The sequence below is a fragment of the Fusarium oxysporum genome, chromosome 5 (assembly GCF_000149955.1).
Source record: "Fusarium oxysporum f. sp. lycopersici 4287 chromosome 5, whole genome shotgun sequence".
In the NCBI taxonomy this organism is placed as follows: Eukaryota; Fungi; Ascomycota; class Sordariomycetes; order Hypocreales; family Nectriaceae; genus Fusarium; species Fusarium oxysporum.
Window position 1 is genome coordinate 959,666 of NC_030990.1, and position 13,180 is coordinate 972,845.

At 48.5% G+C, this 13,180-nt stretch overlaps 6 protein-coding genes across 6 annotated transcripts; 4 read left to right on the top strand and 2 right to left on the bottom strand.

The window, feature by feature from the left end:
* Positions 1–1,840: 1,840 nt before the first annotated feature.
* Positions 1,841–5,223, top strand: FOXG_01437 (uncharacterized protein). The gene has a single exon (XM_018378263.1). The coding sequence runs from the start codon at positions 2,412–2,414 to the stop codon at positions 4,371–4,373; it is 1,962 nt and encodes a 653-aa protein (XP_018234160.1). The 5' UTR covers positions 1,841–2,411; the 3' UTR covers positions 4,374–5,223.
* FOXG_01438 (uncharacterized protein) lies at positions 5,207–6,884 on the bottom strand. The gene is made up of 3 exons (XM_018378264.1): positions 6,579–6,884; positions 5,825–6,527; positions 5,207–5,766 (listed from the first exon to the last, which is right to left on the bottom strand). Exons 1-3 carry the CDS (start codon positions 6,795–6,797, stop codon positions 5,450–5,452), a joined length of 1,239 nt encoding a protein of 412 aa, XP_018234161.1. The 5' UTR covers positions 6,798–6,884; the 3' UTR covers positions 5,207–5,449.
* A 365-nt stretch (positions 6,885–7,249) lies between these two features.
* On the bottom strand, positions 7,250–8,899 carry FOXG_01439 (uncharacterized protein). The gene is made up of 2 exons (XM_018378265.1): positions 8,270–8,899; positions 7,250–8,221 (listed from the first exon to the last, which is right to left on the bottom strand). The coding sequence occupies exons 1-2, from the start codon at positions 8,422–8,424 to the stop codon at positions 7,309–7,311; spliced, it is 1,068 nt and encodes a 355-aa protein (XP_018234162.1). The 5' UTR covers positions 8,425–8,899; the 3' UTR covers positions 7,250–7,308.
* A 326-nt stretch (positions 8,900–9,225) lies between these two features.
* Positions 9,226–9,830, top strand: FOXG_01440 (cyanate hydratase; the record flags this gene model as incomplete). Its single annotated transcript, XM_018378266.1, has 3 exons — positions 9,226–9,258; positions 9,317–9,756; positions 9,809–9,830. The coding sequence occupies 3 exons, from the start codon at positions 9,226–9,228 to the stop codon at positions 9,828–9,830; spliced, it is 495 nt and encodes a 164-aa protein (XP_018234163.1).
* Positions 9,831–10,533: 703 nt separating this feature from the next.
* FOXG_18106 (uncharacterized protein) lies at positions 10,534–10,713 on the top strand (the record flags this gene model as incomplete). Its single annotated transcript, XM_018398155.1, has 1 exon — positions 10,534–10,713. One exon carries the CDS (start codon positions 10,534–10,536, stop codon positions 10,711–10,713), a length of 180 nt encoding a protein of 59 aa, XP_018234164.1.
* Positions 10,714–11,589: 876 nt separating this feature from the next.
* On the top strand, positions 11,590–12,848 carry FOXG_01441 (uncharacterized protein). The gene is made up of 2 exons (XM_018378267.1): positions 11,590–11,762; positions 11,813–12,848. The coding sequence occupies exons 1-2, from the start codon at positions 11,719–11,721 to the stop codon at positions 12,666–12,668; spliced, it is 900 nt and encodes a 299-aa protein (XP_018234165.1). The 5' UTR covers positions 11,590–11,718; the 3' UTR covers positions 12,669–12,848.
* The last annotated feature ends 332 nt before the right edge of the window (positions 12,849–13,180 follow it).

The window sequence follows — 13,180 nt, forward strand, 5'->3', positions numbered from 1 at the left end:
AGGATTTTGGCAGCAGGAATATTTCATGAGACGGTACTGACAGCCAATGCTGCATACTCCTAATAAATATTCCACAGTATTAGATATCTTGATCGATATTCGTATAATAGCCGCCAATGCCGTGCTCATACCCCCAACTAACAAAAGCGCATCCGGGACGTGGGGGGGGGGGGGGGGGGGACCAAATCCGAGCCAAAGTGACCCAAGCCCGAATAATTAGCCTCCGCCCTTTTTCTTGGCTGGCGGCCCGACACAAGCTTACCTCGTGGACATAGCCATGAGGGTAAGTTCTGAGGTCTCGTGATGATTTTCTACAGCGAGAGACCTTGAATCTTGGATCTAACTAAAGAAACTGTCACCGACTATTGATCGAAAGTGCGGAGATTTTGTCTTATCGTGATCCAACTCGTGATGTGACAACGTTGTGTTTCATATGTATACAAAGCAAGTCAAGCCACTGCATCAGAAGTGATCATAATCATCATGCGAGAGCCTGTCAAGCTTCATATTTCGTTGTCAATACTGCATGGACTTGAGCGACTTGATTGTTTGTTCATTTATTTACTCACAAAGGTGTTCGTCAAGGTTGTTTATTATGCATGTGTCGTACTCACTACCTTACTCACGTCAATGGGAGCCACGATCCATCTTGATACCAGTCATGACACTGTCTTGGCGCCATCGACCTTTTTCTTTGTGTCTGAAGCTGAGAAACCCCTCAACAAAGGACAAGACCAGGTTTGAGGAGTTCCCGAGAATCGGATCCGACTATTGTATTAACTAGATAAGTTAATTACGAGCTGAGTAATAATAACAAAAGCAAAGAGGACAAAGTGACAGGCAGGACACAAGACATGGAAGGGAGACCAAAGCCCTTGTCAATCTCCAGCTACGCCTGAAACAATTCCACCCGTGGCCATATGTAATCAAAATCAAACCACTCAGAAGGGGTCCCAACCTCACTTGAACCGACAGATCCAAGGCATTTGCATATTTTTCTCATTTCAGCTGTCAACAAAAAAAACCAGGTTTGGGGCCTATTGAATGCACGAGCTTCTTTGATGAGCTTGTCTTGGAGCTTTGAGTCACTTTACTCAGTGCTGTGCTCACCTCACCCATCAGCTTAGTTGGGGTTCCTACAGTAGCCTCGCCGTGTCTGAGTTTCGATAATTTTTTTGCCATCCCGTCCATCCAATTCAGCCACCTACCTACCTACATATTTGCCTGCTGCCAAGATCCACAATCTCATCCATTCTCATGCAGTAGATTCGGGGTTTGTTGACTGAAGAGGCGAGTGATGAACAAGTAAAAGGAGAAATGTTTTGGCGAGACAAAACTGTCGCTGTGAAGAAGATATTATTCCATCCAATGCTAGAGCCGCTAGAGACGGGAGGTCTGTACTGTAGCTGTAGCTGTACGCTGTAACAGCACATCCACTCGATCCTCCCTTTTGGTGACCATATCTTCCAAAGTCCTCCCTAAATTCTATCGATTCCTCTTCTAAACTCATCATCACCATATCTGATTCGCCATCCTCATCGATAACTCTTCAATTCTAAAATATATCCTGCAAATCGAAATACCTGACAATTCAATATCTTCATCGCCTTCAAGACAAGTACATACCTAGTACTGTACCTTGCTGCAGCTCATCAGGTGTCTGTCTGTCTATCGGATCTCTCCACCGCCACACACGCACACAGACACACAGACCCTCCCCCAAAACCCGCCCAGAGAGAGACCACCCCTGGTGCGCCCGCCTAATTCGGCCTCCCCTACGGCCCCTACCATAGGTCACCTACAGCACCTCATCAGTGGAGGGGACTCATCGGCCGAATGCCTGGGCTTCCAAAACCCGCCTAAAACCAAACCAAACCAGCCTCTTCACTCTTCACCCCATCCCCTTCAACTCACTCACTCAACTCTCCACTCCGTCTTTTCTCCCATCTCCCATCAACTTACCTCTGCAGCCGTTCCAACACCATCTCCCCAAATACCCTTTTCATTTCCATCTTCCTCTTTTTCTCGTTTACTGGTGTTGTACGTATCCTCCATTCATAACGTCTATCCTCGAATCTCCTCCTTCGGCCGTCGGAAATCGTTCCCCTGCAATCTCACGAGTAATCCTGCGCCAGACTCGCTCCACCGCGTCACGATCCGTTACGATACCTCTAAATCCTGTCCGACTCGATCTACCTTGACCAGTTCCCCCATCGAGGGGCTTGTCCATAGCATCATCAACCTCGCTTCCTATTGTGTTGTCTGTTTAACGTTGCGAATCTGGCTCGCCTTATTGTCGTCAGGCTTCAGGTCGCCACACTATCTCGACAAATTGGGGTCGTTAATAATCCCTCCCATATCATACCTCCGAAACCCGCCTCGACCATCCTTCAACATCATCAACCGCCAACATGAGGGAAGTCAATTTCAGTATCCCCAATGTCAATAAGGCGTCCGTCGGTATAACCACCGCCCTATATGACCGCCGTGCTCTCGACTGCACCTCGACCCTCCCCCTCATCAACTCCCTCAACCATCTCGCCTATCTCACCACATCCTCTGCTCGCATCCGGGACATCCTCACCGTCGATGGAGGCATCGAGCGCCTCGTCTGCATTCTGAAGCAAGGCCGTAGTAAGGACATGATGGGAATGTGGAAGTGGAACCTTGCTTTTCAGTGTGTTGTCAATATCGGCGTCCGAGGCACGGAAAACGTCCGCACCAGAGTTGTTGAGGCTGACATGGTTCCCGTCATCGCTACCATCCTCGACAACTATACAAAAGCTGTTGATAAATGCCGCGAGAAGGCAGAGGAGGCCAAACAGAAGCAGAGCTACGACCATCACCGTCACCGAAGCCATGAACACCGTTCAACCCCTAAAGCTTCGTCCTCCAACTCAGCATCGGCCTCTGCCTCTGCATCATCCTCATCTTCCACAACAGTAGGTGCCTCTGCGTTCGGTCATCGATCTAGTTCTCGTGTCGATGCCACCGAGCAGCGATCTCGTCGTCACGGCCCACCGCCCTCTATTGATGTCTCAGCCTCTTACGCTGGGCCATCCACCGCTGCTCCTCAGCAGCAAACGCAGCAACAGCCCGCTGATACTGCTATGGGCAACTCTCAATGGTCCCAGTCTTCTTCAGAGCGATCTTCGTCTTGGGGTTCATCTCGTCACCAGCCCCTGAGAGGTCTTGAAAGTCGTCACGCCACGACTTCGGCCCCCCGTCAGGCTATGCAGCCCCTTGCAACTGCAGTCCCTGCCACCGAGACTCTTGAAGGCTTTGTGAGACCTGTCCGTGATATCGACCGCCTTGCGTCAATGGCACCATTCGGCTCAGATCTGATCTCTCAACCCACATCACCGACTACACCATTGCCGCCGCCCCAGATGCGATCGCCCACCGTTCGCCCAGCATCTGCTCTTGGGTCCCAACGATCTCGTAGGCGCCCATCGATCCGCCACCAGAACTCGACTGCCGATGCCGACGACATTAATGGAGACAGCATGCCGTCAGACGAGTCACCTGAGACCGAGATGACAGGTACTGATAACCTGCAGTCAGCTGTTGGTATCCAGGATATCACCATGGAAGATGGCGACACTATGCTCGGTGGTACAGCTCTTGACTTGGCCACGCCCACTGTCTCCGAGACCCATCAGGAGGCCAGTACCTTCAACATTAATCACCGTAGCCCCATGGACGGAAGTATTGCCAACAACAACACCCCGGCTCCGGTTCCTGCAATTGGTCTCTCACCTAACCGTCCTACGTTGAACACGCCTCCTCAGCCCCCTCTGGCCGCCACTACCGTCCCTCGATATCTCCTCGACCGCAACTTTGTTCCCAATCCTCAGATGGTCGCTGCGATGCCGCGAGAGGAGGATGTGCTCATGTCTTTGCAGCTTCTTGCCTATGTCTCGAAGTACTGCGGTCTTCGCTCCTATTTCCAGAAGAGCCATCTCGTTCCTCGCCTCAAGATTGGCAAGGAGCTCGCTGCCATTGATAAGGACATGTCTGCCATGGATGAAGAAGAGGAGGAGCCCGAGGTCTACGATGAAGATGCCGACGATGAGGAGTACCTGCTCCCCAACGACTTCAACCTCTTCCCACTGGTCGAGAAGTTCACAGTCCGCTACCACAGCACTGATATGCAGTACTGGGCCGGCGTTGTTATGAGAAATCTCTGCCGTAAGGATGACACACGTGGAGGTATCCGCCAATGTGCATACTACCAGTGCGGCAAATGGGAAGAGTACACTCGCCAGTTTGCCAAGTGTCGTCGATGCCGACGCACCAAATACTGCAGCAAAGAGTGCCAGAAGAGCGCATGGGCTTTCCACCGTCACTGGTGTGTAGCGGCCACACAGTAAGGTCGTTCGTTTGGTGGTGGCTCAGCACAATGATTTACACGACAATCAATTCGTAACAGCATCTTCTCGGCGCATCCTGCGGCATCAATGCTTGATTCATACGCATTATTCTTTCAAGGGTTGCAAATGCATTGCACAGCAAAGCGTGTCATGAGCGCATGGCGTTTCTTCTCGATACCACTGGTTCTGCTTTCTTTTTCATGGGCGTACGGGGTTGGGCATCATTAACGGTCGTTGACTTTGGGTGCATCATCGCGTGTCATTGCACATTCAACGTTTCTTTGTCTCTTATCTAACACTTCTCTCACCTTGGAGGTTCCCTTTTTCTAATTATTTCTTATTGGTGTGGCTGCAACCGCTCAGGGATATATGTCTCTGAGCTCTGGCGTTTTCGACCGCGAGCGGGCATTAAGCAGACGACAATGGTGCTCGTTTATGTATATAGATACCTTTTGACTGCTGGGGGCTCTCGGATGGCACCACTTTCGAGGGCATGGACATCTGGATATGACTTGACGACGGAGAATGACGGAGGAGGCGATGGAGATTCGCAAAAAGACGACACGGGCAGAGTCAGCTGCAAAATTGATTCAGTGGATACTGATTTGCATGTTCAACAGGGTTGGATGCGCAGCCTGCTTGGTGATTGAGCCCATAAAAGGGTATCATCTTGGAGGCTATCGGGACTGCTCAGACTTGATATGCAGTCCAGATCAGAATCTGCTATATATTCCTTTGGGTATAGATGAAATGACCAAAAATTCAAAATACCTGGCTCCTGGAGTGATTGACCATGCTGAAACGGATTAATTCGAACACTTTGTAGACGCCACGTAAATATTTTGTAGGTAATCAAGTCCGAGTCTTTCAGATCAATTACATTGTGCAAGTATGAAGAGTATTGTGACAGAAAATATGAATATTGACCAAATGGTTTCGATTTACATGCAAGAGGACCCTAAACGCCAGCCCTTGTACTTCATCTCTAGCCTTTCTTTTCAACAGCAATGCATCACGCAAGCCAATCTCGCCCTCGATCTCACCAACGATTATCAACACAATGTCTCTCCCTCTCTTTACCGAGAGCCCATGGCCTTCCGTCTCGCCTTGCCAGGCCGAGACTTGGAAACTCTGCTGCCGGCCTTCATCTTCTTGGGGTCGAAGCCGCTGAGATCGCCGGAGCTCATGGCATCGCCTGACTTGGCGTGGCGCTTCTTGCCTCCGAAGCCGTACTTCTCGTTCTTCTTGGCTCGCTTGTGGTTGGCTCCGGCACCAACTTGGCCGCGACCGGCGCCTGCGCGAGGGTTGTGGCCCTTCATTTCCTTCTCGACACCGACGTCGAAGATATCGGCTTCCTTGGTGTCGAGACCAGCACCGCCAGTTTCTGAGCGCTCTAAGAATGGTTGTTAGTAAAGAGCAACTTCGAGGTGGTAAGTGGTGGGAATGCTTACTTCGCTTGAGGTTCTTGATCTTCTCAAGAGTCTCACGCTTGGCCTTTTGTCGCTCCTGGAGCTTAGCAACCTGGACCTGCTTTCCAAACTTCTTCAGGTCGCGCAACTTGCGAGCCTCCTGAGCAGCCTTCTTGTTAGACGCCTCCTCCACAAGCTTAGCCTTGACCTTCTCCATATGGGCATCCTCCTTGATCATCTCGGCGAAGTAATCCTTGGGACGAGAGAAGGGAACGTTTTCTTTTCGCAAAAGCTTGCGGGCAGAACGAGCGGCCTCGAGACTCTGGCTGTAGAAGGCGAGCTCGCGCTGCAGATCGTCTGACACGTCGGGGATGGCCTCAGAGGTCAAGTCTGTTGAGATGATGGATTGATGGGTGGCGAATGGGACGGACTTGTCTGTAGGGATGGAGATGCGGTTCAGCGCGGCGAGGAGAGCGGTTGTGTTGTTGATAGTGAGGCGCTGGTGGAGAATAATGTCTTCCTTGTCCTCATCGTCGAGGTCCTCGAGATCAGACATGGGGATATCCTCTTCATCTTCCTCTTCCTCCTCATCGCCGTCCTCTTGGGCCGCAGCCTTCTTCTCAGCTGCCAGCTTTGCGATTTCGCTCTTCTTGAGTGTATCTCTCTTTGGCTTGCGAACAATCTTTTCCTCGAGTTCGATTGAAGAATCTGAGTCGTCGCTGTCGTTGATGCCGTTCAAATCGTACTGACCACTCTGTTAGTCAAATTCTCGAGCGCGAGATAGTTTATAACAAACCTGAGGCTCTTCCTCTTCATCATCCTCATCCTCATCCTCATCATCGTCTTCAAACTCAGCCTCAATCTCAATGGTCTTCTTCTCGTCGTCCTTGTCTGCCCCGCGAGCAGCAGCGTTGCGCTTCTCAGCCTCCTTCTGCTTTTTTAGGAGCTTGAGCTTCTTGAAATCTGTGCCCTTCTCAGCGGCGAGGGCCATCTTCAGTTTGCTTTTTGTGACCATTTTTGCGTATGTAAATGTTGAATGCGACTTTGTCGTGTTTGGTAGTCGGCGCAAAGCTTCTAGGCAAATGTTACTGGGTGCTAATAGGAAAAATCTCCAAATTCTGCCGCGGGACTGACTTCACCGCCTTGACTTTTTTTTAGTGGAGACTTTCCTTTTCGGGGTTCGCCAATGAATGCTATCCACTCACTCACTCACCCAGGGCAAGAACCAAAACTTCAGATTTGACTTAAGGCAAAGTCTGAAAAATATGTGCCAACTGCCTATTTGAGGGCGTCCCAGGTTGATGCTATTATTTGTACTAAACGAGTCTTCTTATCTGCTTAGGATCGTACTGCAGTTTTTCGTTTCTGACCACTCCTAGACACGCTTGAGGTAATAGAAGAAATGGCAGGTTTGAGATGTTGCAATACTAATATAAAGTTGTATGAAAATCATATTCATCCTTTCTTCTAGTAGCTATATATAGGAAATCGGCTAAAGCTCTCTTCAGTTGCTTCGGGGACAAGCGTCAGTCATTCGAGTGTCCCCTCTCAGCAAAAGTGCGTTTTGCTCCCTGCAAATCATCTACATTGATGACATCAACGCCTTCATCAAGCAATACCTTCTCAACTTGTCTTCGGACGTTCTGTGGAAGAAGTGGCATGCCCCAATATCGAACCATGAGACCTCGAATATGGGCTTGAGAGATTTGATCGCGTATCAACTCTAGCTGCGTTGGCCTAAGACCTTTCTTAGGAACCTTGCCAATCGACTTCTTGAACGAGGTGCTGGCATAGTATGAGTTGGTGTTGTCGTATTGGCCTCTGCTTAACCTTTTAAGTGGCGCATCAAAGAAGACGTCGTGTGAAGGATTGGCTTCTTTCACCATGCGAAACTTGGTCTCACCAGTTGCCACGACTGTGATGGGTCTTGACACAAACTCGCCATCGCTGACATGGCTCAGCCACCCCCTTTGACGAAGAGGTTCTAGCTTCTCCAGTAACAGTGGCCATGATTTATCAGAGTTCGACTTCAAGTCCACCAGCAACACCACAGTCTGATTGGGTTTGTGGACATATACACCTCGAGGTAGAAGTTCTGGATCTCTGTCTTGATTCCGAGCCTTAAGTAAGTTCACTAGAGGTTGAATGTACATTGACGTCAAAGTTTTTTCGGTTGATAGTTCGTCCTCAGCATGGCCGACCATGAGTTCATCCCGGACCTTCCAGACATCTACTTCGATGCCAATGCAGCCAGTCGTAATGGCTGAGGTCAAAGGCTCAGCCTTCCAATAATCGTTATGCGAGTGGCATGGTATAGGAACTGTGTCGTCAGGCACCGAGTAACTTCTGATGTGAAGACTGCCTGCCTGTACTTCAGGAGTATAAGGCCAAATCATGGATGTGGTGGCAAGAATAGCAGCGAACATCAGGGCTATTGAACTATTCGCAGTCAGAAGCAGAGAACGCATAGTAGAACTCAAGGCTCACCTGATAGCGGCTACTGTCATACCAAAGGCAAAGATATAGGGGTTTGTTCTGACCCCCAGGCGAGGCACTCCATTTTTGGAGACCATTCTTGTTGCCTTTTGCCCTTGGGATGATGAGTATATTGCCGTTGCAGTGGTTTCTTGTGGGTGTTGCATAGATGATGATCACGTTCAGAGCTTGACGATTGAGGCAGAACTATAGGCCTGCTATGCACCAGGGAAAGATTTTCCTTTTGCCTACCTTGGATTGAAGCCGCTTAATATATTGCTTCGCAAAGTTTAAGGATGGTTTTGTGATCCGTTGAGGCCCCAACATTAAGGTTACTGTGTAAGCATGTTGTTTTAAACATACTATTATTGTGTTGTCGTGACTGTGTCCCAGTCATACAATTGGCTGTGTGCTGTGAGATGGGCATTGTAACTTAAGTTACGGCTGAAGATAGTTTCGGGACGTCGAGATAGTTTGAGGCTATGATGATGTCAGCGAGTCTCAGAAGTCGGGTGGGCTAATGATTGAGGTATAGTAGGTTATGTATGAAAGGCTAACATGAATCTATAGACGTTTTGGTACGCCATTTATGAAAGAGAAAGTAATCTTCTTTTACAACGATATTCTGCCCTTCGCCATCTGTCCCCAAGTCGTCTGCCACACTCCGAGACTAAAAAGTTATCACGGCAATCAACATCCATATCTAATCATTCTTGTGATCCGCCCAAAAACATACAAATTAATCAGGTTTCCGAGTCTCCGGAATATCACCGAATTCTCTCTTGATATTACCTAGTGCAATCCATTGACAGACACGTCATGGAGATCGATAACCCCGCAAGTTGTATCAGGAATGGAAACATCTCCGCCATGACTTGACCTTGACCTGATAGCTTTCTTCGATATATTGTGACCGAACCTCTCTCCTTACAACAATCAACCATATCACATTCATCTCTACAGTCACAATGGCCAACGAAGGACGCATCGCCACTCTGGACGTAAGATAACTCAACCGTAACACAAATGTAAAACGAAATCATGCTTATTCAACAACAGTCAACCATCGCCGATAGGCTCCCTGTCTTCTCCAAGACTCTCTTTGACGGAAAGGCCGCCAAGGACCTGAGCTTTGAGGCGATTGCAAAGCATCTAGGCCGTAGCGAAGTTGCAGTGGCAGCATTGTTCTACGGACAGGCCACCGCCTCGCCTGAGGATGTTGAGAAACTATCAGAGATCCTTGACCTTCCAAAGGAGACGTTGGCTGCCCAACTAACGGGCTTCCCCAACCGTGGCCAGGCTGGACCCATGCCTCCCACCGAGCCTCTCATCTACCGACTGTATGAGATTGTTCAGAACTACGGATATGCCTATAAGGCTATTCTTAATGAGAAGTTCGGAGATGGTATTATGAGTGCTATTTGCTTCTCGACTACCGTGGATAAGGAGGTGGATGAGGCAGGCTCACCATGGGTCGTTATCACATTGAAGGGCAAATGGTAAGCCACAAGCTATTCTTAGCATTGAAATCATACTAACTAAGATGTACAGGCTTCCTTTCAGTCGTTTCTAAGTATTGTTCTTGTTTAAAATTGGGTTGGCACGTCGCGGCATGGGCGTGATGCATATTGTGCCGCTTAGAAGAATGACCACTCAGATATCAATTGCTGTAATTGGGTCACCAGGAGAAATTCAAAGCCTCACTAACTCAATGATACCATATTATTACAGTAATTTGATAGGGGAAAAGTGGCGATATAGCAAGGAACAATATGAAGCGAGAGAACAATATTAAGCACTTTACAAAGGAATACCAACAGGCAAAACCCGTGTGTCCGCTATTGCTGTACCACATGATACCGCAATTGGATCAGACTTCAGGTATTAGAAGCACTTTGAAAGCCTATACCATATGTAATTCGAACCAGGGGTAAGTCTCGAAGGCCGGTGACAGTTTGGTGGCTGGACTAGCGGCGGATACTCTTTTGTCTGGCAGCAACACCATCTCGAGAACAATATGAAGCATTTTTGCACGGATTACAGGCTTCACGGCCAACACTGCAACTCCTCGAGAACATCGCTTTTATCGCCATTATGTTACATGAATTTACCACGACAAGTCTGTCAGCAAGTATAAAGATCAGGCCTTCTTCCCTCAAATCTCACTCTCATCAACGCACAACAATCATTCACTTACACACACAAACACTCTTTTCACCATTCTCAACACAGAACACTCTCCGACTTTTCTAAGTCTTTCAACCCCAACTTTCAAAATGCCTTCCACCAAGAACACCACCGCCCAGACCCCCGGCTACCCTCTCAGCTGCAGCGTCATGGCCAAGCCCACCAAGGACAACCAGACTCCCGGCTATCCCCTGAGCTGCAGCGTCATGAAGAAGCCAGCTGCCAACGGTCAAACCCCCGGCTACCCCCTCAGCTGCACTGTCATGTAAATGACTTTTCAACTCACGACTTCACAACTCCACTGGGCTCTTGAGAGCGACTTTGACAACTCGGCAAATGCAAATACCACACTTGGCTGAGCATTTGGCTCTCAGATTAAAAATTGGAGGAAGATGGAGATGATTCGGCAATGAGGTGATTCAATTGGCTTGATTAATCTTTTGTTTACCTGGCTTTGAGTGACGGGACGCCGACATTTGGACGCTATTTTTATACTGGGCTGGCCGGTTTCATCAGTCGCGAGGTGGAACATGGTCGCCTATAAGGAGGAGGATGGGGATGATTTACTACTTTCTTGAATACAAGCCTTTGAATTAATTTGGCGCCTCTATGCTATAAGAAAGTGATATGAATGCCATAAATCGTCCAAGCCACTTCATTCTAGTCTTCACTTACACCCACCTCACTTAGACGCTTGTCTACCGTACTTAACGCGAGAGTCAGTTTCTCAAGAAAACATCCTCAATGATGTAAGATAGATAGTTTTTAAAAAGACAGAGTAGGAATATCCTAAATATATAGATCGTTCAATTGTTCAACTTGACAATTGGCATCATAACTTCAAACCCATTGTCTAATAACCCAGCCTGGAGTGGATCCACTTAGACGTTGGGGATGATGAGAGAATTCGGCCTGCCAAGATCATTTCAAGACTCCTACATTGAGACAACTTGTTTTCGACTAGATCTCAATTCGAGGCAAAAGCTGCATGATCTTCTGAGTCTTAAATTTTGAGGTTATGCTATTCTTCGGCATCTGTACTGTAGTTTGCCTAGGTTAGAATACATTCTGGGCACCGCGGGGGTGCTTGGCGGTTCAAGACGCTTATCGATAAGAGAATTTTTGGTTCAGCTCAACCTTCGCAACTTGCATCTTCAAGTTTATCTTCAGCAATTGTGACCGTACCACGATTCAGCGACACCACTACAGAAACCCCATTCGTAATATCAGAAACGGTCTTTGCTGGGCCCAGAGATATATCCAAAAACTTCAACATGCCTCACAAGCACAAAAGAAAGAGGGGAGATGACGAAGCAGAGTACGTCAATCTCTAATCTCGATTGCATAGGCGCAACTGACTTTTCATAGCTTCAACCTCCCTCCCACCCAAAGAGCACGACCTTTACAAGTTGGAAAGAAGAAGGCGACAACAGGAAAGGGGAGAAAGGATACAGAAGACACAAAAGATATTGCCCCAAAGACGAAGAAGGGCAAGAAGGCTCGCAAGGATAACGATGCACCTCGAGCTTTCAGAAGACTCATGTCTGTCGCACAGGGCAAGAAAGTGAGATCTGGACTCGACGACGGCGAAGATACGAAAACCGCAAAACAAAAGGCAGAGGATCTTAAGATCCGCCCAGGCGAAGATCTAAGGGCGTTTGCTCAACGAGTCGATGCCTCGCTGCCAGTCGCAGGCCTTACCAAGAAGACCACCATCAAGGATGGCAAGGATGAGCAGGGATTCAAGGTCTACCGCACTCGAAAGGAGAGAAACATGCACAAACTTTACGCCCAATGGAGAGAAGAGGAGCGAAAGATCCAGGAGCAAAAAGAGGAAGAAGCAGACGAAGAAATCGGCCGAGAACTCGACGAAGATCCTACAGGTGCTGCAGCAATTGCACGGGCAACACTCAATGAAGCAACAGGCAAGCGAGCACGACGGAAGGGTGGAAAGGTCGACGATCCTTGGGAGGAGTTGAAGAAGAAGAGAGCGGAAGCCAAGATTGCTGTGCACGACCAGGCGCAAGCACCACCTGAGCTGAACAAGAACATGACAAAACAGATCAAGATTAAAGATACTACTGCGAATGTTGGAAATATCCCCAAGACTGCGGGCAGTCTGAAGAGAAGAGAGGAGTTGCAGGAGGCCAGGGCGGATGTTTTGGAGGCGTATAGAAAGATTCGGGAACATGAACAGGCCAAGCTGTTGAAGGCAGGCCTCTAATACCCTGCTTGAGCGAGTTTGTATTTGAGGAACTTAGAATTGCAATACAAGCAAAAGTATTTAGACTACACCTCGCGCGATTTCCATTGTGTTGGGGGTAGTGTCCGTTTGGTGTTCAATAACTTTAGCGGAGTGTAACAATAAGACAACTAGTGTATGTATTCCCCCACAAGGCTCAACCACATTTCTCAGCAGCTTCAAATCAAGGTTCAAACTCACCAACTTGACGGTGACGATGACCAGCACAATTGTCTTGAGAGGCCATCGGGCAGAGCAGAGTCAACCCCCCTCCCCGTGGCAGAGATGGGTCGGAGGATGTTTTCCACTGGTGCTTCCTGTCTCTCCTTCACATGATACCAACCTCAATGAGGGGCATTGAGCTGAAAGAATAGATGCCATGTCTTGTGTGGGACAAATCAGATTGATAGAAGTTCATATCATGCCCCCCTTGCACAAATCATGGCTGAATGGAGTGAAACATCTGGAGTGAAAACCACATGGCGATAGCATGG

What these genes read in the sequence shown, in the direction of transcription:
- FOXG_01437 (XM_018378263.1), top strand. Translation starts at nt 2,412, where the DNA reads ATGAGGGAAGTCAATTTCAGTATCCCCAATGTCAATAAGGCGTCCGTC.
- FOXG_01441 (XM_018378267.1), top strand. Translation starts at nt 11,719, where the DNA reads ATGCCTCACAAGCACAAAAGAAAGAGGGGAGATGACGAAGCAGA. An exon ending in AGGGGAGATGACGAAGCAGA is followed by an intron (nt 11,763 to 11,812) that starts GTACGTCAATCT and finishes GACTTTTCATAG; the next exon opens with CTTCAACCTCCCTCCCACCC.
- FOXG_01438 (XM_018378264.1), bottom strand. Translation starts at nt 6,797, where the DNA reads ATGGTCACAAAAAGCAAACTGAAGATGGCCCTCGCCGCTGAGAAGGGC. An exon ending in ATGAAGAGGAAGAGCCTCAG is followed by an intron (nt 6,528 to 6,578) that starts GTTTGTTATAAA and finishes CAGAGTGGTCAG; the next exon opens with TACGATTTGAACGGCATCAA. An exon ending in GATCAAGAACCTCAAGCGAA is followed by an intron (nt 5,767 to 5,824) that starts GTAAGCATTCCC and finishes AACCATTCTTAG; the next exon opens with AGCGCTCAGAAACTGGCGGT.
- FOXG_01439 (XM_018378265.1), bottom strand. Translation starts at nt 8,424, where the DNA reads ATGCAACACCCACAAGAAACCACTGCAACGGCAATATACTCATCATCC. An exon ending in ATGACAGTAGCCGCTATCAG is followed by an intron (nt 8,222 to 8,269) that starts GTGAGCCTTGAG and finishes GACTGCGAATAG; the next exon opens with TTCAATAGCCCTGATGTTCG.